Here is a 22,318-nt window from a genome sequence, read left to right on the forward strand (position 1 = left end):
CTTCTTGGTTATGTTTCAGAATACTGTGGACAATTAGACCTGCAATGGACATAGATACCTGCACCTTTGTCATCGTGATTCAATATGTCATTAACATTTTTTAACAAAGAATAAGAATTTGCTCTAGAATTTACAGTATTTTTGTAGTATTTCTCATTTTGAGAAGACTGCCTTTCAGATTTGTAAATTCACTTTTTACTTCATGGATTTTTTGTTTAACCACTTTTCGACCGCCCATTGACTATAAACGTCCTGGGTGGTCGAGTTTATCTCTGATCGGACGTTTCTGAACGTCCTTTCAGAGATGGCAGCTGCACGCTAATCGTGCAGCTGCCGAGCGGGGAGCCTGCTGTCAGTGACAGCAGGGCACCCCAGAGAGAAAGCAAGGACCGTTCCTGGGTGTCCCTGCCTTCTAAATCACTGTATACACAGCGCTCAGCAATATATATATTTAAAAAAAACATTATGCCAAAACAGAATTTTTTTAGTTAGCTCACCTCCCAAAAAGTCATATGTACCCCAAAATGGTAGCAATAAAAATGTTGCCTCATCCAGCAAAATATGAGCCCCCCACACTAGACCATTGCCAGAAAAATAAAAAAAAATTGGGCTCTAAGAAAATTGCACCACAAAAACATGATTTTTCTTTTTCTAAAAATGCTCTTGTTGTGTAAAATGTTTCACACTACTTTCACACTAGCGTTATTCTTTTCCGGCATAGAGTTCCGTCCTAGGGACTCTATACCGACAAAGAACTGATCAGTTTTATCCCCATGCATTCTGAATGGAGAGCAATCTGTTCAGGATGTCTTCAGTTCAGTCTATTTGACTGAGGACAGAGATGAGGCTGCTTTCACACTAGCGGCACAGACTTCCGGCAGGCTGTTCCGTCGGGTAAGCAGCCTGTCGGATCCATCCTGCCGCTAGTGAATGTGTGCCCCCGGACTGCTGCTCCGTCCCTATTGACTATAATGGGGGCGGAGGCACGGCGAGAAGCTGCCAGAATAAAACTACGACATGTCTGACATTTATTCCGGCAGCCTCTCGCCGTGCACTGCCGTCACTTGCGGTGCCTCCGCCGGAACTCTGCACCGGCCCCATTATAGTCAATGGGGACGGAGCGGCAGTCCGGGGGCACACGGTTACTAGCGGCAGGACAGATCCGACAGGCTGTTCACCTGACGTAACGCTAGTGTGAAAGTAGCCTAAAACCGCAGCATGCTACTGTTTTATCTCCGGCCCAAAAAAAACTGAACACTTGCCTGAATTCCAGATCCGTCCTTCTGCGCAGACCGAAAAAATAGGTGAAAAAAAATAAATGCCGGATCCTGTTTTTCCGTATGACACCGGAAATGCATTTGTAAGGCTACTTTCACACTAGCGTTTTTCTTTTCCGGCGCTGAGTTCCGTCCTAGGGGCTCAAATCCGGAAAAGAACTGATCAGTTTTATCCCCATGCATTCTGAATGGAGAGTAATCCGTTCAGGATGTCTTCAGATCAGGCTTTTCAGAAAACTGTAGCATGTTGTATTTTTCCCTCCGGACAAAAATCCGGAACACTTTGACTGAACGCCTGATCCGGTCTTTTTCTCCATTGACTTGCATTAATGTCGGATCCAGCGCCGTATCCGGCTTTTGCATGTTAAATGTGAAAAAAAAAAAAAGTAAAGTACATAAATGGCGGATCCGTTTTTTCCGATGCATTTTTTTCATTGTGATCAAAATCCTGATCAGGATTCAAATGTAATCAGTTTTCACACGTTTTTCCGGATCCGGTGAGCATTTTCGGTGACTATATGAACGCCGGATTCAAACAACGCTAGTGTGAAAATAGCCTAAGACGGATCAGGCATTTTTCAGACTGATCAGGATGCTGATCAGTCTTACAGATGCCATCAGTTGGCATACGTTTTGCCGGATCACTCTGCTGCAAAGGTGAAAGTAGGTTAAGTAAAAGCGTTCCAAAGTTATTACCACATAAAGTGACACAAGTCAGATTTGCAAAATTAGGCCTGGTCAGGAAGGGGGTAAATGATCACATAACTGACCAGAAACGGATATGCCCCTTGTTTCCAGATGCGTACGTCCATTCTGCAAAAGATAGAACATGTCTTATTCTTGGCCACAGATACAGACCACAGACCCACTGCAGTCAATGGGTCTGCAAGATAAAAGGATGCAACATGGACGTCATTCTTATTTTTTGGATCCGCGTTTTGTGGACTCCAAAATACATACGATCATGTGAATGCACTCTTAATGATCAGTCATAAACATAAGATTTCTTTAGTTTAGACTCAGGATTTGGGGAATACAATATCTTATGGAGAGCGCCTTATTTACCATCTATTAATTAACTGTTTTGGGCAAATTGCCCTCATTTCCACTCCATGGTCTGTGAATCTGAACGTTTTTCTTTCTTATCAACATTTTTTTTCCTGTTACCATAAACTGTGAGCCCAGGACTAGAAATGCAGGGACTACAAAAAGACCTGGGCGGATTGGATGATGAAAGATACTGAATTTAGGGCAGAAGGCACAGTGGAAGGCTCTTGTTAGTTTCCTTATCCATTTTAGTTTAAAAAAAAAAAAAAAAAAAAAGGGGGACTGTTTGACAGAGTAACTAACTGAATAGAACTTTTGAAAAGCTGCGTGTTTGCAGGTAATTCAAGTAGCTTGCTGTTTTTTGTGCAGGTGGGAGGTTGGGAAAATGGACTTTAAGACTTGGTTATTTCTCCTTAAAGGGGTATTTCTATCTTGGACATTTGGGGGCATATCGCTAGGATATTCCCAAATGTTTGATAGGTGCGGGACCCACACCTATACTTAGAATGGAGCCTGCATAGTGCCAGAAAGCGCATGCACTGGCTTGGCTATTTCTGTAAGCCCCATAGAAGTGAGTGGAGTGGTGGCCGCCCTTGCGCAGTGTGCTTTCCGTAAATTTCACTGGGACTTCTGAAAATAGCAGAGCGTGCCGCATTCTAAGTATAGGACGAGCGCGCTGCGTTCTCAGTATGGGACTCGCACCTTTCACAGTGATATGCCCCCCCAATGTCCAAGATGGGAATTCTCATTTAAATTGCCAGTTATTGCAGGACTTGGCTGATACCTATCATGTATTTTTATTTATTTTTTATCAGGTTTAACAGGGCTGCCTTGATAAATGTGGGATTCTTGGAGAGTGGGAACGATACGGACTACATCGCTATGCATGATGTTGACCTGCTACCTCTTAACCTAAATCTGAACTATGGATTCCCAGAAAAGGGCCCCTTTCACGTGGCATCCCCAGAACTGCATCCCTTGTATCATTACAAGACCTATGTTGGGGGGATTTTACTACTTACCAAACAGCATTATGAACTGGTGAGTGTTTAATCATCACCTAAAGTAAGCCTATGAGAAGAAATGTATGACAGGATTGCTGGAATTCTAGGCCTGACACCTCAGCTGAGCTACTGAGGTTCTTGCTACATGTGAAATGTGAATGAAAGTCTGCGGGGCTATTCACCTGGTGGTTTGTTTTTGAATTATTTTAATTTTTTTAATTTTGGCCAGTGAATAGCGGCCGACAAAATATAGGACATGTCCTATTTTTGGCCGTTTTTACAGCCAGACGGATCCCATTGAAATCAATGGGAACGTTTTTAATGGCCGCTTAGACAGGAGTGTACTCCTTTTAGGGGTTAAAAAACAAATACTCACCTCATCCACTGAAATTCATCCATTTTTCATTGCCATTTTTAACAGCCATGTCATTCAGGGCTTTGAAGTGAAGGAGCCGGTCCTATCAGTGACTGACAGCCTTCCTTCTATGACTGTATATACAAAGATCAATCACTGATAGGACCACCTCCTTTACTTCAAAGCTCAGAATGCAGAGGAATTTAAATGAATGAAATACAAGTTATACTCAATCTGTCCTTGGAAAACTACACATCAGTCCGCTCAGCTCCTCCTGCTCTATAACATGCCTGCAGATTGTAATACGTTCTACTCAGCTCCTCCTGCTCTATAACATGCTGCCTGCAGATTGTAATACGCTCTGCTCAGCTCCTCCTGCTCTATAACATGCTGCCTGCAGATTGTAATACATTCTGCTCGGCTCCTCCTGCTCTATAACATGCCTGCAGATTGTAATACGTTCTACTCAGCTCCTCCTGCTCTATAACATGCTGCCTGCAGATTGTAATACGCTCTGCTCAGCTCCTCCTGCTCTATAACATGCTGCCTGCAGATTGTAATACGCTCTGCTCAGCTCCTCCTGCTCTATAACATGCCTGCAGATTGTAATACGTTCTACTCAGCTCCTCCTGCTCTATAACATGCTGCCTGCAGATTGTAATATGCTCTGCTCAGCTCCTCCTGCTCTATAACATGCTGCCTGCAGATTGCAATATGTTCTGCTCTGCTTCTCCTGCTCTATAACATGCTGCCTGCAGATTGTAATACGTTCTGCTCAGCTCCTCCTGCTCTATAACATGCTGCCTGCAGATTGTAATACGAAGTCAATTTGCCCATCCATAATTGTAATACGCTCTGCTCCTCCTTTTCTATGACCTACTGCCTGCAGATTATATGTTCTGCTCAGCTCCTCCTGCTCTATAACATGCTGCCTGCAGACTGTAATACACTCTGCTCAGCTCCTCCTGCTCTATAACATGCTACCTGCAGATTTTAATAATTTCTGCTCAGCTCCTCCTGCTCTATAAGGCTACTTTCACACTAGCGGATTTTGCAGATCTGTCATGGATCTGCAAAAACGCTTCCGTTACAATAATACAGTCCTGATCAAAAGTTTAAGACCACTTGAAAAAATCATATTTTACATTGTTGGCTCTTAACAAGGTTCCAAGCAGAGCTTCAACATGCAACAAGAAGAGAGTGAGACAAAACATTTTTTTTGAGCATTCAATTGAAAATAACAATTCAACTGAAACAGGCTGTTTTTCAGCTGATCCAAATTTTAGGACCACATGCTTTTAAAAGGCCAAATCTGTGCAAAGTTGTGGATTCATTGTCATTTTCTGTCAGGTAGTCACACGTTGTGATGGCAAAGGCAAAAAAACTCTCCCTTTTTGAACGTGGTCTGGTTGTCGTCAGCACTGAGTCGGAGGATCCAATTGGCTGTCCGTCAAGACACTGGACGATCCTCTACCCAAATTAAGGCCCTTACTGGTGCTGACTGCAGCCCCATATCCATCAGACAGCATCTGAGACTGAAGGGCTTAAAAAACAAAAAATGTCTTCAATACCTCGTCTCCTTGAACGCCACAGAACTGCTCGTTTGGACTTTGCAAGAGAGCACCAAACATGGGACATTCAAAGGTGGAAGAAAGTTTTATTCTCTGATGAGAAAAAATGTAACCTTGATGGTTTCCAACGTTACTGACCTGACAAGCAGATCCCACCTGTTTTTTTATTTATTTTTTATTGTTAAATATTATTTGTATTTATTTTTCCCCAAAAGTAATGATGGCATATCATTAATGGTCCAGAATATAAATGAAAAGAATCATATGCGCAAAGCATCATTACAAACAGTATCCTGATTATGCAGTACAAAAAATTCAAGAAAAAATTGAGAAAATACTCCTTCCCCTCCCCTTCATCAGCCTAGTGTCAAATACTGGTTTCTTAGTTCGCAAATACATCTATAGGGTTAAGTCACTTTCAGAGCCGCCAAGTTATCCTTTAGATCCTCAAGTAGATACCATGACGCCAACTTGAAAGGAGACATAATTCTTGAGTATTCCTGAAACTCTATATAGTTCAATATAAACTTGCGCCAGGTTATATATAGTTTTTTCCCTAATACTTCCTTCTGTTGCAATGCCTCAAGCCATTCTAGATGGAATATATGCTTGAGCTGTGCAACAACCATAGACAGAAGGGACCTGTGGCTGTAGCCATAATTTCAGTGCGCACTTTTTGGCGGCTAATAGAATTTTATGTCCCAATGGGAATATAGATGCTGTTAAATAATCATTTGGCTGATCACTTCTGATAACCTGGACATGCAATGTTGCCATTGCAGCGGTAATGTCTGCTTTCTTTCCACCAGCACTTTTTCATAAGGATACTAAGGTCATTCCAATAATCTCCCATCTTCGGACAACTCCATAGTCCATGGAATAATTCCGACTTTGATTTGAGAAGGATCTAGGAATGTCAAACCCGTAAATCGCATGGTGTAAGATCTTTAAATGCGTTTCCCGCCAGTATTCGTTTGGCATGGATTTATATAAAGCCTCTATTCCTGCGCATATATGTTTATGTATTCCTTTGATCTCTAAGACTGCCTCCCATCTTCGGAACATCTTCCTAGGATCTATCTTCTCCCACCTTTCCCTAAGAGATTGATAAAGAAGTGAGATCGACGGTCTAGTTTTAACTTTCAGAAGCACGTCAAAATCATTTGATCCCCATTCTTTGGACAGATCCTTGACCAAGCTTCTGCCGTATGTCACAAGCTGGAGAAACGGAAAGAAGGTTGACCCCATCAGATTCCACTTCTCCCTCAATTCAGCCTGTGTCATCCATCTAGCCTCCGTCTCATGGAAGATGTCTCCCATTTTCCTAATCCCTTTTCGCACCCAGTCCATTATTAACGCATTATATCTTCCCGGTTCGAAGTTTGGGTTGGCTGTTATAGGGAGATGCTTGGATATTTGATAAGGCAAACCGTACATCTTCCGTAATATTTTCCATGTCATAATTGTATCTCTCATAACCAGGGAGTTTTTAATTAGCATCGGGAGTCTAGTGACACTAGTATGTAATAATGCCACCGGGTTCCAGGGTTTTGCAAGTTGTTTTTCCAGTCTAAAATTGGAGTAAAAAGATGTCTGGTTAGCCCAATCCAAAATATATCTACTATTGCAAGCTAGATTATAGCCTCTGATGTCCGGAAAGTTAAGACCACCCTAATCTTTCCTTAATTTCAGTTTGTCTAATGAGATCCTTTTTTTTTTTTTTTTTTTTTTTTGCCCTGCCATATAAACTGTATGAACTTACTGCTCTAAAAGTTTCACGTCTGCATGTCGCAGTAAAAGTGGAATCGTCTGCATGGGATATAAAAGTTTAGGGACCCCCATCATCTTCACTAGATGACAGCACCCTGCTAAAGAAAGGGGTAAACCCTGCCATCTGTCTAGGTCAGTTATAATCCGGGATATCAGAGGAGGAAAATTTAGTTGGTACAAGGAGTGTGGTTCTCTCCCTACTTTCACTCCCAGATATGTAATGTGGGATTTAACCACTGTAATCCCCAATTTCATGGTCAATTGCTTTAGGGCACGTCCCAAGGGTAATAGAGGTGGGATCTCACATTTGGATATGTTCACTTTATATCCAGAGTATGCTCCAAAAGCCTCCAGAGATATAGATAGATATATATATATATATATATATATATATATATATATATATATATATATATATATATATATATATATATATATATATATATCTATCTATCTATCAGCGCGGACGCGCAGCTCGCGACGCGCACGCGCGGACGAGCAGCGCGACGCGAAGCGACGCGCTACGCGCAGCGCGCGACGAGCAGCGCGGACGCGCGAGCGCGCGCAGCGCTGACTCTCATCTCTCTAATCAGCGCTCTACTCTCATCTCTCTACTCTCATCTCTCTACTCTCATCTCTACTCTCATCTCTCTACTCTCATCTCTCTACTCTCATCTCTCTACTCTCATCTCTCTACTCTCATCTCTCTACTCTCATCTCTCTACTCTCATCTCTCTACTCTCATCTGAGGAACCCACCGCTATACCGTCAAATAGGTCCGAGGAACACAGGAGCCGAGCCAGAGGTTCCAATGCCAAATTAAACAACGGAGGCGAAAGCGGACACCCCTGTCGTGTGCCTTTCTTCAATTCAAAGGGTTTTGAAAGATAACACTGAGTATACACACGAGCTTTTGGCTTCTCATACAAGTTGGAGATAAATGTTCTAAAAGCTCCCCTGAAGCCTAGTTTGTCCAGTACCGCCTCCAGCCATGCCCACCGGACATTATCAAAGGCTTTTTCGGTGTCCAAGGTGAGCAAAGCTGGAGCTTCCCCAGGTTGAGGCCTGTGACTGACCCTATCCAGGACCGTGAGAACCGTTCTGATGCTCATAACAGCTGAGCGACCCTGGACAAACCCTACCTGCTCTGCCCCTATCGGAGATGGGAGGAACATTGCCAACCGATCCGCTATGATTTTAGACAGTATTTTCGTGTCTACGTTTATAAGGGAAATAGGCCTATACGAGCTAGGTAATAGGGGATCTTTTCCCGGTTTGGGTAGAAGTTTAATGTAAGATACATTCTCCTTATCTGGGTGGGCCTTACCTTTTTAAGTACTTCATTGTATAGTTGCAATAATATAGGGGAGACCTGGGACAGCAACACCTTATAATATCCCCCTTTAAACCCATCATGTCCTGGGGCTTTAGCATTTCCTAGACCTTTGATAACAGATTGAAGTTCCTCTAGAGTAACGTGAGTATTTAATTAATTTCTGGAGTTGTTCGGTAGTTACCGCAGGTAGTTTTACACGATCTAATAAAGTATCAATTAGAGGAGATGGGGAAGCATCATCGTATAAGGCCGTATAAAAGTTGACCACAATTTCATTTATGCCAGCCGGGTCTGTTACTACCCTACCATTTATCATCTCTGAGGCTAGATATAAACTGAGGTTTTCTCTGACCCTTGGCTAGATTGGCCAGCAAACAACCGGCCTTGTTTCCATACTTGTACATTTTAGCCTCAAAATTCGTTTGCTTCAGAGACTCTGTCCTTTCACACTTATCAAAGGCCTGGCGGGCCTCCACCCATTTTGTCTTGTTTTCTGCTGAGGGTAGGTCAATGAACTTCCTATATGTTAGCCTGACTTTGGTACTTGCTTGCTCCAGTAACTGTTGACAGGCTTTCTTTTTGTTGAATACATAGCCCAATGATGCGCCCCCTTATGACCGCTTTGGATGCATGCCAAAAGAGTTCTGGGGTATCTAGGTGGGTCTGATTATCTTCCTTGTATTCTTCCCACAATCCCACAAATTTATTGGTGAAATCCTCATTGTTTATCAAATTCGAGGGGAATCTCCACAGGTAATCTGTGCCTTTTTAGGGAATGTGTCTCTCAAAGACAGGGTCACCGGAGCATGATCCGTTATGACAATGTCACCGATATCAGCATGCTCCACCAAGCCCGACAGAGAGCCCTGGACTAAGATATAGTTTATGCGCGACCATGAATCTCTGGCGTGGGAATAAAAGGTAAAAGTCCTCTCATCTGGATGATATTGCTGCCAGGGATCCACCAGTCCTACCGATTCCATTAAAGGCCCTAAAACTGCGTCCTGAGCATTATTTCTCTTACGCTCATCTGAGCTAGTTTTCCTATCCTCCTGCCCCACCACTACGGTAATTAAAGTCGCCGCCTACTACCAGGTTTGAGGTCTTGTCAGTAAGCAAGGTATTTTCTATTAGTCTGAAGAACTGTGAATTATTGGAGTTCGGACTGTATACATTATAAATGGTGTACGCTGAGTTTTGGGCTCGTAGTAAGACCTTGACCCATGTACCTTTTGTCGTCCGAAGCAGAGCCCAACAGCTTGTAATTAAACAGAATCAGGACTCCCGCTTTCCGCCCAGAGGAGGCCGATCTGATCACCTGCCCGACCCACAATTTTTTTTCATTCTCCCAAAGTCTCCTGCTTCCAGATGAGTTTCCTGAATCAGGGCTATGTCCAGTTTAATTTTTTTTAAGGTGACGGAGGATCATCCACCTCTTCTGCGGTGAGCGTAAGCCCTTTACATTCCAACTAACAATCTTCATATATATATCCCTAAACCGGTTATAAGACATTCTAATGACAAGATCCATATCTAAATGAGTACAACCAGATACTTGATAAGTCGTAAACTGAGTGTCGGCTGATGCATGGATAAGAATAACACTCCCAAATACATAACTACTACCCCCCCCCCCCCCCAATTGTTAGATTGACCACCCACTTTCTCACCCCTATCGTACCCTAGCAACCAACATATAACCCTCTACTTTCTTCATGACTTCCCTTTTTTCTAGGCTACAAAACCTAGCCACCCTTCCCCCATAACATCCAGAATGCGAACCGCAAATCTATAGAACCAGATATAAAAACATGTAAAGTAATGCATTATTCAGTCACTTATATATCTCTTATTTAGCCAGCCATGAACTCCCGCCACCCCCTTACTCAGCTGGCATCAAAGGAAACGTAGAAGTCCCATGCCAGGTCTCAACCTCGGCTACCTGTTGAAATGAGATTTTCTCGATCTGGAATCTCCTCTCTTAAGGTGAGGAACCCGTTTATCCACCGGGACCAGTTCCCAGTCTCGTCCCGGTCTGTCCGCTGGTGGTGTACGTCTCCACTCCGGGCTCTTCGACAGTTCCCTGCTCTGCTGACGACGTCGCGGGGATCTTCCTCTGTCTTGGATCTCCAGGCTGACCACTTGATCGAAGAAGCTCTTCTGCTGAGTCAGGGTCATGGTAGGTTTTGACAGTGCCATCCATAGTGGTCACTTTTAAGATTGCTGGGTATAGTAACTGGAACTTAACTTGCTTTTTGTAAAGTTCAGATCAGATATGGCTGAACTCACGCCTTCTCTTTCAGAATTATATTTTGTTTATATAAGGCCTAGTTCACACTTCAGTGTTTGGTCAGTGATTTGTGAGCCAAAACCAGAAGTGGAGCCTCCATAGACATTAGGTAGAAGGGAAAGATCTTCAGCTCCTGTTCTATGTTTAGAGCTGCACCTGGTTTTGGCTCACAAATCACTGATGGAAATCACTGACCAAACACTGAAGTGTGAACGAGGCCTAAGTCCTGAGTATCTCGGCTGGATCTGGATAAATCTTCCTCCATTACTGCAACCCTTTGCTCCAGTTCCTCTATGCTCGCAGCGTGTCTCGCAACGGTGTCATGCAGCTCATGGAGAGACTGTGTAAGAGTCTTGGAAAGCGTCTCCTTAATGTCTGGAGCTAGGTACTTGGCCACTTCTATTGCCAGTGTCTTGTAGTCAATTTTGGCCAGCTCGATATTTGAAATGCCACTTTCACCCTCCGTGGCTTCAGCTTCCTTGATGCTGGCCGGCGATGTGGGGTGGATATCCGCCATCTTGCTCAACATAGCGCTTGCGGTCTGCGTTGCACCGCTCTTTACTTGCCGTCTGCCGCTCCGTAATAAATACCGGTCCATGGACCAGTGGCCTCTGCTGTGAGAGGTCTCCTGGGTACCATTTGGAGCCCTTTTATTGCCGCTAGAAACGGAGCGCTGGTGATTTAAGGAGGACGGGTGCCCGGAGCTAGCTCGCTCCACGTCTTGCATCCCAGGGCCGGAACCGGAAGTCCTCCTGAGATGTTTTCTACGTGCCACAGTGGAGGGGGCGCCATAATGGTCTGGGGTGCTTTTTCCTTCAGTGGAACAATGGAGCTTCAGGAAGTGCAGGGGTGTCAAACGGCCGCTGGCTATGTCCAGATGTTGCAGAGAGCATTCCTCATGACTGAGGGCCCTCGTCTGTGTGGTAACGACTGGGTTTTTCAACAGGACCACGCTACAGTACACAATGCCCGCAGGACAAGGGACTTCTTCCAGGAGAATAACATCACTCTTTTGGCCCATCCTGCGTGTTCCCCTGATCTAAATCCAATTGAGAACCTTTGGGGATGGATGGCAAGGGAAGTTTTAAAAAATGGACAACAGTTCCAGATAGTAAATGGCCTTCGTGCGGCCGTCTTCACCACTTGGAGAAATGTTCCCACTCCCCTCATGGAAACGCTTGCATCAAGCATGCCGAAACGAATTTTGGAAGTGATAAACAATAACGGCGGAGCTACTCATGACTGAGTTCATGTTTTGGAAGTTGGATTTCTGTTTTGGGGAGGGGGGGGGGGGGTTGTGGTGTGTTGTGTGTTTGTGTTTTTTTTTTTCTTGTTTTTTTTTTTTGGAGGTGTGGTCTTAAACTTTTGATCACCTGAAAAACAGCCGGTTTCAATTTATTTGTTGCTTTCATTAAATTCAATGCTCAAAAAATGTTTCGTCTCACTCCTATTTCTTCTTGTTGCATGTTGAAGCTCTACTTGGAACCTTATTAAGATCCAGCCATGCTAAATATGATTATTTTTTGCCATTTTTCAAGTGGTCTTAAACTTTTGATCAGGACTGTACAACCGCATGCTTCCATCATGAATGGATCCGGTTGCATTATGTCTGCCATAGCCATGACTGATCCGTCCTGGCACACAATGCAAGTCAATGGGGACGGATCTGTTTGGCTTAGTTTTGTCAGCGTTTAAAAGCAGCGTTTTGGTGTCCACCTGCAGAGCAGAATGGAGACTGAACGGAGACAAACTGATGCATTCTGAGCGGATCCTTTTCCATTCAGAATGCATTAGGGCAAAACTGATCCGTTTTGGACCGCTTGTGAGAACCCTGAACGGATCTCAAACGGAAAGCCTAAATGCCAGTGTGAAGTAGCCTAACATGCTGCTGGTATACAGTGAAGAGAGAGCAGAGCCTCTGGGTGTAACCACAGAACTTCTGTTTCTATCTCTCGGCTCTGTATCTGTGTGAACCCTTCAGGTTCCAACATTCAGATGTGTGGGATAATTATGAAACGCCAGAATGAGATATCATTTGGAAGTTTCCTGTTTTATGAGCCTTATGATGAACTATTGAACTAAAGAGCTTGATGAGACAAGAAAATGTATAATAGACCATTGCTCATGAGCAAGGGGGCAGCGATGCATGCCACAACTGTTCCCTTGGTAGGCAGTTATAATGTGAACTAGTTACAAGTTACACAACCTTCTTCCTCTCGCTTTTATTGCCCTCTTTAAGATGTTTTCATTGTGTTCTTTAAACCTATAAAATAATGTCACGTAATGTGATGCCTTATTCACTTACTGTTCACACGGGAGCAGAAAGTTCTGAGCAGAAATCTGTGCCCATGCTGCAGAAACCACTCCATTTACTACACATGCGGGATGGATTTCTGTAGCTAAGGCTACTTTCACACTAGCGGCAGGACGGATCCGTCCTTCCGCTATTTCGCCGGACCGCTGCTCCGTCCCCATTGACTATAATGGGGGCGGAGCTCTGGCGCAGCACGGCGAAAGGCCACCAGACTAAAAGTAGTGCATGTCTGGCGGCCTCTCTCTCCGCGAACTGCCGTGCTGCACTGGAGCTCCGCCCCTGTCCCGATTTATAGTCAATGGCGCAGGACGGATCCAACAGGGTGAACAGCCTGTCGGATCCGTCCTGCCGCTAGTGTGAAAGTAGCCTAAGGCTACTTTCACACTACTCACGTTTTGGTGTCCGCCTCCAAAGCGGAATGGAGACTGAACAGAGGCAAACTGATGCATTCTGAGAGGATCCTTTTCCATTCAGAATGCATTAGGGCAAAACTGATCCGTTTTTTGGATCGCTTGTGAGAGCCTCTGAACGGATCTCACAAACGGAAACCAAAACGCCAGTGTGAAAGTAACCTAATCTGCCACATGTGAATATGCCCTAGAACAGTAATGGCTAACCTCCGGCACTCCAGCTGTGGTGAAACTAGGACTCCCAGCATGCTCCATTCATTTCTATGGAGTTGTGAGAATAGCCAAGCAAGTGTACATCTTGGGAGTCGTAGTTTTACCACAGCTGGAGTGCTGGAGGTTAGCCATCACAGGCCTAGAATGATAATTTTTCACTTACAGAGAGATTGGATACGGAGCAAAGACTCTTCTGCTCGCACTACTTTATCCTTCTATTAAAAACATGTGCACCGTAATTTAATGGTAGTCCTTGGTTATATGAGACTATTAAAAGGGAATTAAATTCCTGTTTATCAATTACCATCCTGGTTTATTAGTGTATTTTAAAAGGCTAAGCATCTGGTACATATTTATAGACAATGGAAGTACGTAATATGGCACCTATAATTTTTTTTTTTTTCTATCTCATACAGTGTAATGGAATGTCAAATCGCTTTTGGGGATGGGGTCGTGAAGACGATGAGTTTTATCGAAGGATCAAAGGAGCTGGCTTGCAGGTTAGCAGAATATTTCTCTTTTTGTGTACCTTTTGGAAGTACTTTTTTTGAATTTGTGCTTCGAAAACCATCTGAACTGGATCCGCCCTATTTTAAATACTAAATAATTTTTCAGGTTTGTATTGGATGTTGCCTGAGGTTGGCATCCCTACATGGGGTGTGCAGTACTTTTCAAAAAAGTGGCAAAAGGGAAATGCAGTACTGTGTGCCAGCCAAATGCATGGATATGCCAGGTCTGCCAGAACAGGGGGCGCTCTTACAGAAAACATGTGAGAACTAATTTATAAAACAGCATTTTTTACGGTCTGCAGAGCTGCTGAGCACGAATGCAATGTGGTGGGAAGTTAGACAAGTATAATGTGTTAAATGTTAGGAAATGTGGGCTGTTAGAAGCTGTATTACAGTAAATTTCTAATAATACCGATTGGCACTATTGACAATGCTGGGGGGGGGGGGGGGGGTGAGAGACAAACATACATTTTTGTGGACCTTTTTAACTATCGGGGGTAGTGTGGAAATGAACTTTTATATTGCCTCCAGTATACTGATCGTACGTACAAGTGTACTGGAGGCAGAGCTTCACTGTTTGTTTATATGCTCTCTGCACTGAGATGTTTCACAGCTCATCCCCTCTGCTCTGAATGACAGCTGTAGTGGTTTCCTCATTGGATGCTGCAGAGAGTAGGGGCTGAGAAGCAGAGAGGACTTTGACAGTGAAGCATCGCCTCTAGGGCACTTGTGTGAGCAGATTCTTGCAGAATAAAAGTGGATATTCACACTACTACTGATTCTCTACAAATGGTATGTTTGTCCTGCTATCCCCAGCCCCTACTGGTGCAGGCAGAAGTTTAGCATAGTCGGGACTGCTGACGGGTTTCCTTTAAAGGCTATGGATGCTGATTATAGTTTAAAGGGGTTGTCTCACTTCTTCAAAGGACATTTATCATGTAGACAAAGTTAATACAAAGCACTTACTAATGTATTGTTATCGTCCATATTGTTTCTTTTGATGGCTGTTTTCTTTTATTCATCAAGTTATACACTGCTTGTTTCCATGGTTACGACCACCCTGCAATCAATCAGTGTTGGTCGCACTTGCACACTACAGGAAAAAGCGCTGGCTTATTTGGTGGCTGGGAGCGCACTTAGGCTAGTGATTTTTATATATATTTTTTCTATAATGTGCAAGCAGAGCCACCACTGATGGATTGCAGGGTGGTCGTAACCATGGAAACTAGCAGTGTATAATGTGATGGAAAAATTAATCTAGTCAGCAAAGGAAGCAATATGGCTAATAACAATCCATTAGTAAGTGCCTTGTATTACCTTTCTCTGCATGATAAATGTCATTTGCTGAAGTGAGACAACCCCTTTAATTCTTATCAGTTTGATAAGAAGTTAGCGTAAATGAGTGTATATGAGCGGTCAGGAGTTCAGGGTTACACATCCAGCGTCAGAGCTGCTGTCTGATGGGATTCAATGTGAATGGAGAGTGTGCCAGTATGCAAATACATAGAAACTGAAAGCAGTGCAGGGAAAACTGTTAATTTTCAATAAAGACCAATAAAAAATATGAATTGAGCTCAAAATGAGTTGAAAGCAATAAAATTTGTCCCAAAAGGTGTCCATAGTTTTTAACCCGTTCCCCCTTTTGGGTCTTAGTGACCAATTTTTTTTTTTATTGTTGCATTCCAAAAGCCTTAACTAGCTATATATCATTTTTCTTTTTCTGTCAATGTAGCCGTATGATGGCTTGTTTTTTTGCGGGACAAATTGTAGTTTTTAATTGCACCACTTTGGGGGGTACACAATTTTTATTAACTCTTTCTGGGTTGGATGGGGAAATAATAGCAATACTGCCAGTTTTTATGCTCTAAATTTTCCGCTGTTTATTTTTTGGCATAAATAACACAACTTTACTGTCTGGGTCAGACGATTATTTGATATCAAATACGTACGTACGTGTGTGTGTGTGTGTGTGTGTAATATAAATATATATTTAATTTATTTTAATAATCTGCCATAGTATGTTTTTATTTTATTTTTTAAGGCATTCACTTACATAATTGTGCAGTGTGGGTCACTACAGACGCGACAATACCAAATACGTGGATGTGTTTTTATTTTTGGATTTTTTTTATTTAATACAACTTTACACACTGAGTGCTGTCTGCATTTTTTTGCACACACTTTGAAATCAATGGGTCCACATCCTATCCGCAATTGGGTGTGGACCAAAAATTTGTTAGTGTGAATGGGACCTTATATTGACAGTCACTAGCAGCCTAGGTATATACTGCTGGCAGGCCTTGGCCTTCATTACATCCCACGCAGCCATACACAGACATTGGAAACCCATAACTTCATTTGACGCGTGCCAATAGGAAACAAAGTGGACTTCGCTATTGACCACAGCATCTAAGGGCTTAAATGGCCCAGATCTGCGCTCCTGCCTGTCTGGGCTGTTATGAGTAGGAGCCCGGCTCTCGTGTGAGAGATGGACCCCCGCTCTCCACTGCACAGGAGACTGTGCAGAGTTTATTCTAGGCTGCTGTAAAAAGGTGGCGGCCTAAAATAAAGCCAGTTAATAAGTGCTGTAGAAAGGCGTGTTGGCAGTTATTAAAGGGGTTAAAGTGTATTGTGCATAGAGGAACCAGTGCTTATTAATGTACATTATTCTGCATGGTTATTATATTGCTGCACTTATAAAAATAACATGTTGTTAGGGAGTTGTTAGTTATTCTGTGTTCTTTTTAACGCATGAACTTTTCAGCACGTCATGTTTTTATGGAGGATTAGTGATCTGCAATATGTAATTAAACAATATAATAAAGGTTCCCTTTTTCTTCGAATTGCATGACCTCTCGGCAATTAACAGTGTGTCGCCATCATAATAATGTGTCTATTCCATATAATGCTAGGCCTGTTTTATATTGTGAACAAATTATAACTTGGATTTGGGAAATTACTGTTTTCTCAAATTCTGACACAGACATTTAGTGATTTATGTTGATTTAATTGCACTGCTTGGTATTCACTATTTTCCTTGCTCCTTTAATTCTAGATAATAGTTTCTTTTGTTTTTCCAAGTGTTGTTTTTTTATTTATTTTTACTTATGACCTATCGGTGTTTGATCAGTGGGGGAACCCCGCCAATCAGCTGTTTGAGAAGGCAGCAGCGGTTGCAGGAACATCGCGACCTTCTCCAGCTTTGCCAGGCCATGTGACATCACGTTCAGCGGTCACGTGGCCAAAGAGCAACTCGGCCCTGTTGCATTGAATAAGGCCAAGCGTGATACGAAGCAGAGCCACTATACAGTGTATGACACTGTGCTTGTGAGCTGAGAGAAGGCTGCAGTGCTACTGCGAGCACCATCACATTCTCAAACAGCTGATCTGCAGGGGTCTCAGGTGTATGACCCCCACCGGTCAGATACAGATTACCTATCCAGAGGATAGGTCATCAATAACAACAACAAAAAACTCTCAGAAAACCCCTTTAACCACCTAACCGTTTTGCCTGAGCTCTGCTCGAGCTTTGAGAAAAGCACTTAACAGTTCTGCCCGAGCACAGCTCAGCCAGCAGGGTGCGGTGGGGGCCGCTTTAGCTTCCCTTATCTCTGGATTGGTAGCAGCTAGAGAATTGGGCATGATCTTGTTTGAAAGCTGGCAATTCATTCAAGACACAGCATTATATCACTACATCGGAAGATATCTCTGTTACAAATCAAATTATGAGTGAAGGCGTGAAACCGGCTTTTACTTTCACTTTCAGCTGCATTCAATGCCAACCCGATTTCTAACAGCAATATCTTCCGATGTAGTGGAGATGATGCTGTGATTCTGGTCTTGAGTAAAAGCTTGGAATGTCAGTAGCTTCTGCTAATCTAGAGATATGAGCAGTTAAACCAGCGACACCCCACCACCACCACCTTTAGTCTGAAGTGGGGGGCATTTGGGAAGCTGACAGCCTGCAGCTGAAACACAGAGGGGGGAAGTGTTGCTGGTTCTTAAGGCTAAAATAAGTTGTCACTAAGGGCAGTTGTATCCCCTGAGTTGTGCACCAACCATATTTCTCGCCCAATTCCTTGGGGGACACAGGAAACCTTGGGTATAGCTCATCTCCCTAGGAGGCGTGACACTAAGTGAAAACTGTTAAGCCCCTCCTCCAGCAGCTATACCCTCAGCCTGGAGAGAGGGACTACCAGTTTTTGCTTAGTGTCCAAGGAGGTAAGACACTCCCTGCTCTACAGGGCTGTTTTTTCTCCTTCATTTTAAATTTTTTATTTGTTTTTTATTTTTCTATTTTTCACAGGGGAAACAGACGCCTGGACCTCTCTGTTTCTCCCGGGGTCGAGCTTCGCCAGTGCCTGCCATCCGCACTGCTGCCTCCCCCACAGAAGACGAGGTGGACCAGGGCAGCCCAGCTTCCCTGCATCCCGCCAGCGTAAGGGTCGCCCACACGCCAAGTCCCTCTCCAGCTTTCTGCCACTGCGGTGCCAGTAGCTGAAGGGGCGACCCTGCTGGAATGGACAGAGGGTGAAGACATCAGGATGGTGAGTGTGGCTGTTCCAGCCCTGCTCCTGCACCCAAGGCCTCCTTCACCAACTCTGGATGCAGATGTTCTGGGGCTACAGAAAGCCCCATTCCCTGAAGTGGGGCGATATACAGAGGGGACGAGGGGACGAACAGTCATATACACAGTGGAGCAGGGGGGATAGAGCCGCTTGATGCAGGTGCCGTTCTGGAGGAGTCCTCAATCGCCGCAGGGACTGCAGCAGCGGCACCCAGAAAGCGCCAGCAGACTAAGCCTGCCTCTGCACTAGACGGCTGGCACTCCTTAACTGCCGGCCTGCAGCGCGATGGTCATTTTCCTTGTGGCCATCACGTCCCTTCGACGGGTGTCTGAATTGGCGGCAGTTTCTTGCACAGAGTCCCTTTTGGTCTTCCACCAGGATAAGGCGGTTCTCCGTCCGGTTCCTTCCTTCCTTCCGAAGGTGGTCTCCGCTTTTCACCTCAATGAGGACATCGTCCTCCCTTCCCTTTGTCCGTCTCCTTCTCATCCTCTAGAACGGGAGCTTCACCGCCTGGATGTTAGGGCCCTGAAGATTTTACCTGGAAGTCACCGGACCCTTTCGTCGCACCCCTCTTTGTGGTTCCGGAAGGTCCGCGCAAGGGGTTGGCGGCGTCCAGGGTGTCTATTGCCCGCTTCATCAAGATGGCTATTGCCGAGGCCTACCGCGCCAAGGGCAAGGAGACGCCTTTTTGTTACTGCTCATTCTACCAGAGCGGTCGGTGCCTCTTGGACTCAGAGGCATCGTGCTTCGGCTGAACAACTGTGTAAGGCGGCCACCTGGTCTTCCTTGCACACCTTCACCAAGTTCTACAGGGTGAACACCTATGCATCGGCGGATGCTTCTTTGGGCCGCCTGGTCTTGCAGGCGGCGGTTTCTTGATACCTCCGGTGGTTTTCGTCTTGGGCTGTAGTCCCTCCCCTCTTGGACTGCTCTTGAACGCCCCAAGGTTTCCTGTGTCCCCCAAGGAATTGGGCGAGAAAGCGATAACTTGCCAGTAAAATCTTTCTCGCTCTTCCTTGGGGGACACAGCACCCACCCATTGTTCTGGTTTACCGTTACAGTTTAGTTGCCCCTGTCGGGTAGTTGACTTGTTTGGTTTTACATGGTTGGTCATTGCCTTTTTTTCACTACTTGGACACGCAACTGGTAGTCTCTCTCTCTCTCTCCAGGCTGAGGGTATAGCTATAGGAGGAGGGGCTTAACAGTTTTCACTTAGTGTCACGCCTCCTAGGGAGTTGAGCTATACCCAAGGTTTCCTGTGTCCCCCAAGGAAGAGCAAGAAAGAGATTTTACTGGTAAGTTATACAAAAATCTTGTTTTTCTTCAGACATGTATTAAATATCTACAATAAAATAAGTAACAGTTTTGGGAGAGTTTTTCCAGTTTTATTGTGACTGTTAGGAGGTCAATTGGTTTACTTTTCCGTTCTAGGTATTGCCTCCCAGACTCTGACATGTATTATTTGTCTTTTATTACAGCTTTTTCGACCCACTGGAATCAGCACAGGATACCAAACCTTCCGCCATATTCATGACCCTGCATGGAGGAAGCGGGATCAGAAAAGGATTGCAGCTCAGAAGCAGGTATAGATGTTTTTTTGGTATCGTGCACTGAAAAGCATTCCAAACTGAACACATGTATACTTTTAACTGTTATTGGAAACTTTTACCTCCAATGGGTGTTGTGTATGATACCTGAAATGCTGGTTTTCTGTAAGCTGGAGTGCAAAATGTAAATGCCTCGCTTCATTTTCATGCATTTACTGTATTCTTCACTATGAGCACTTACTTTTTTTTTTTTTCTATGCTTTCTAGGAGCAGTTCAAAGTGGATCGTGAAGGAGGAGTGCACTCTGTCCAGTATCGTGTTGAGTCTCGTAATGAACTGACCATTGGTGGTGCTCCATGTACTGTGCTAAATATACTGCTGGAATGTGACTTGAATGAGACTCCATGGTGTGCTTTTAGCTGAACTTTTAAAGCAATTTTTTATTTTTAGACTCTTGAAACAGAGGAAACAACTTGTACACCTGGAGGACGTACGACTCTAGTTGATAATGAACTGTAAGACATTTTATATATTGTAATAAAACTTATGACCAAGCTGAAATTGCATGTTTGGTGGCAGAATGTAATTTAATGACAAGAGTCTTGGTGGCAAATATTTCTGACATGATGAATTCTGGAATTAGTTAAAAAGGAAATCTTTACAGTTTTTTTTAGAATATTACTTTTTAATACGAATACCCTCAACAGTTTTTAGAGATTATATGAACACAATGAATGAAGTAATCATGGTCATCAAATCACATGTTTATTATAGCAGCTACACCCCTACAACACTATAGTGTGGTCCTGGTAAGACAGGACCACATTATATATAAAAATGTCAGTGTGCTTGAAATTAACCTAGTCATGTCCTCAGGCTAAAAAAAAAATAGTAAATGTTCATGAGGCGGAGGTATACCAATCAAACCGGAATCACTGCCTTTGTATCAGTTGATTTGGTGTTTAAAAAAAAAAAATATATAGCAAATTATGCACTAAAATTTGCTATTTTTTATTTTTTTTTTCCTGCTGACTCCACTTAAGCAAAGTGTATGTGACTTATGGAAAGGGGCAGGACGTCCACTGCCTCCCAGACAGTTGCTGTAATTTATAACTTGAACCTACAGTATGCAATCTCATAGCTGAGGTAGATTTTCCCTTCGCCCATATCCGCACCAGGAGAGAGAGGGATCCGCTTCCTCAGACAGCAGTGGTTTCCTGTGGGCTCAGGTGGTAGTTGCTCCTGGTGATTTTTTAGGGTAGTGATTTCCCCGCCCTGCATATCCCAGTGTTACCTGTGAATCGCATGACATGTCCCCAAAAGGGCCGATGAAGAGGAAGCCACTGTTACCTGTTCTCAATTTCCCATTTTCTACCGATGGCCTCCGCGGCTAGCAGGAAGAAGAAAGGGGAACTGGCTAATGTCTCCTTATTTTGCACCTGTTGATGCATTTTCCATCCTCTCTTTACAGATTAAATACAGTGACAAATAAACCCAATCCTAACTCAATAAACAAAAAGAAAAACTGGAAAAAAAGAGGACAAACTAACACTTAAATCTGCATCAAAATTGCAGTCCTGAATCAATGTTCACTAATTGCGCTGCGGTCTTTGTTTTGAGGTGGGCACCTTTCACAATTAACTGAAAACCAAACAAAAAGAGAAAACGGCGCTGCTCAGAATAACTATGTTCACATTAGGAGTAAAAAAGGAGTGTCTTTGCTATGTTATTCCTCAGTATCCTGCGTGGGTTATCACAAACGTCTATGCTCTAATCTCCTAGAGAACAGAAGAAATAGCCCGACATAGTGAAGTACAGCCAACTGAGTTTAAATACAAGGATTTATTCTACTCACAATAGTAGTCCAATAAACCTCAAACCTTCCGATATGGCAGTCCACGGGCGTTTGAGAGGACGTGCACATTTTATGATTGTTTTCTGGATCTTGTGAGTAGAATAAATCCTTGTATTTAAACTCAGTTGGCAGTACTTCACTATGTCGGGCTATCTCTTCTGTTCTCTAAGAGATTATAGCATCGACATTTGTGATAATCCACGCAGGATACTAAGGAATAACATTGCAAAGACACTCCGTTTTTACTCGTAA

At 43.7% G+C, this 22,318-nt stretch overlaps 1 protein-coding gene across 3 annotated transcripts in view; it reads left to right on the top strand.

Moving 5' to 3' along the window:
• Positions 1 to 20,766, top strand: part of B4GALT7 (beta-1,4-galactosyltransferase 7) — a 36,715-nt gene extending 15,949 nt beyond the window's left edge. For all 3 annotated transcript variants that reach the window (XM_044277360.1, XM_044277361.1, XM_044277359.1), the window contains exons 3-6: positions 3,140 to 3,365; positions 14,004 to 14,087; positions 20,143 to 20,247; positions 20,479 to 20,766. In XM_044277360.1, coding sequence (XP_044133295.1) covers positions 3,140 to 3,365; positions 14,004 to 14,087; positions 20,143 to 20,247; positions 20,479 to 20,634 — 571 coding nt within the window. In that variant the 3' untranslated portion in view covers positions 20,635 to 20,766. The remainder of the gene's footprint in view (positions 1 to 3,139; positions 3,366 to 14,003; positions 14,088 to 20,142; positions 20,248 to 20,478) is intronic.
• Positions 20,767 to 22,318: the final 1,552 nt, after the last annotated feature.

This window comes from Bufo gargarizans, chromosome 2 (assembly GCF_014858855.1).
Source record: "Bufo gargarizans isolate SCDJY-AF-19 chromosome 2, ASM1485885v1, whole genome shotgun sequence".
Lineage (NCBI taxonomy): Eukaryota > Metazoa > Chordata > Amphibia > Anura > Bufonidae > Bufo > Bufo gargarizans.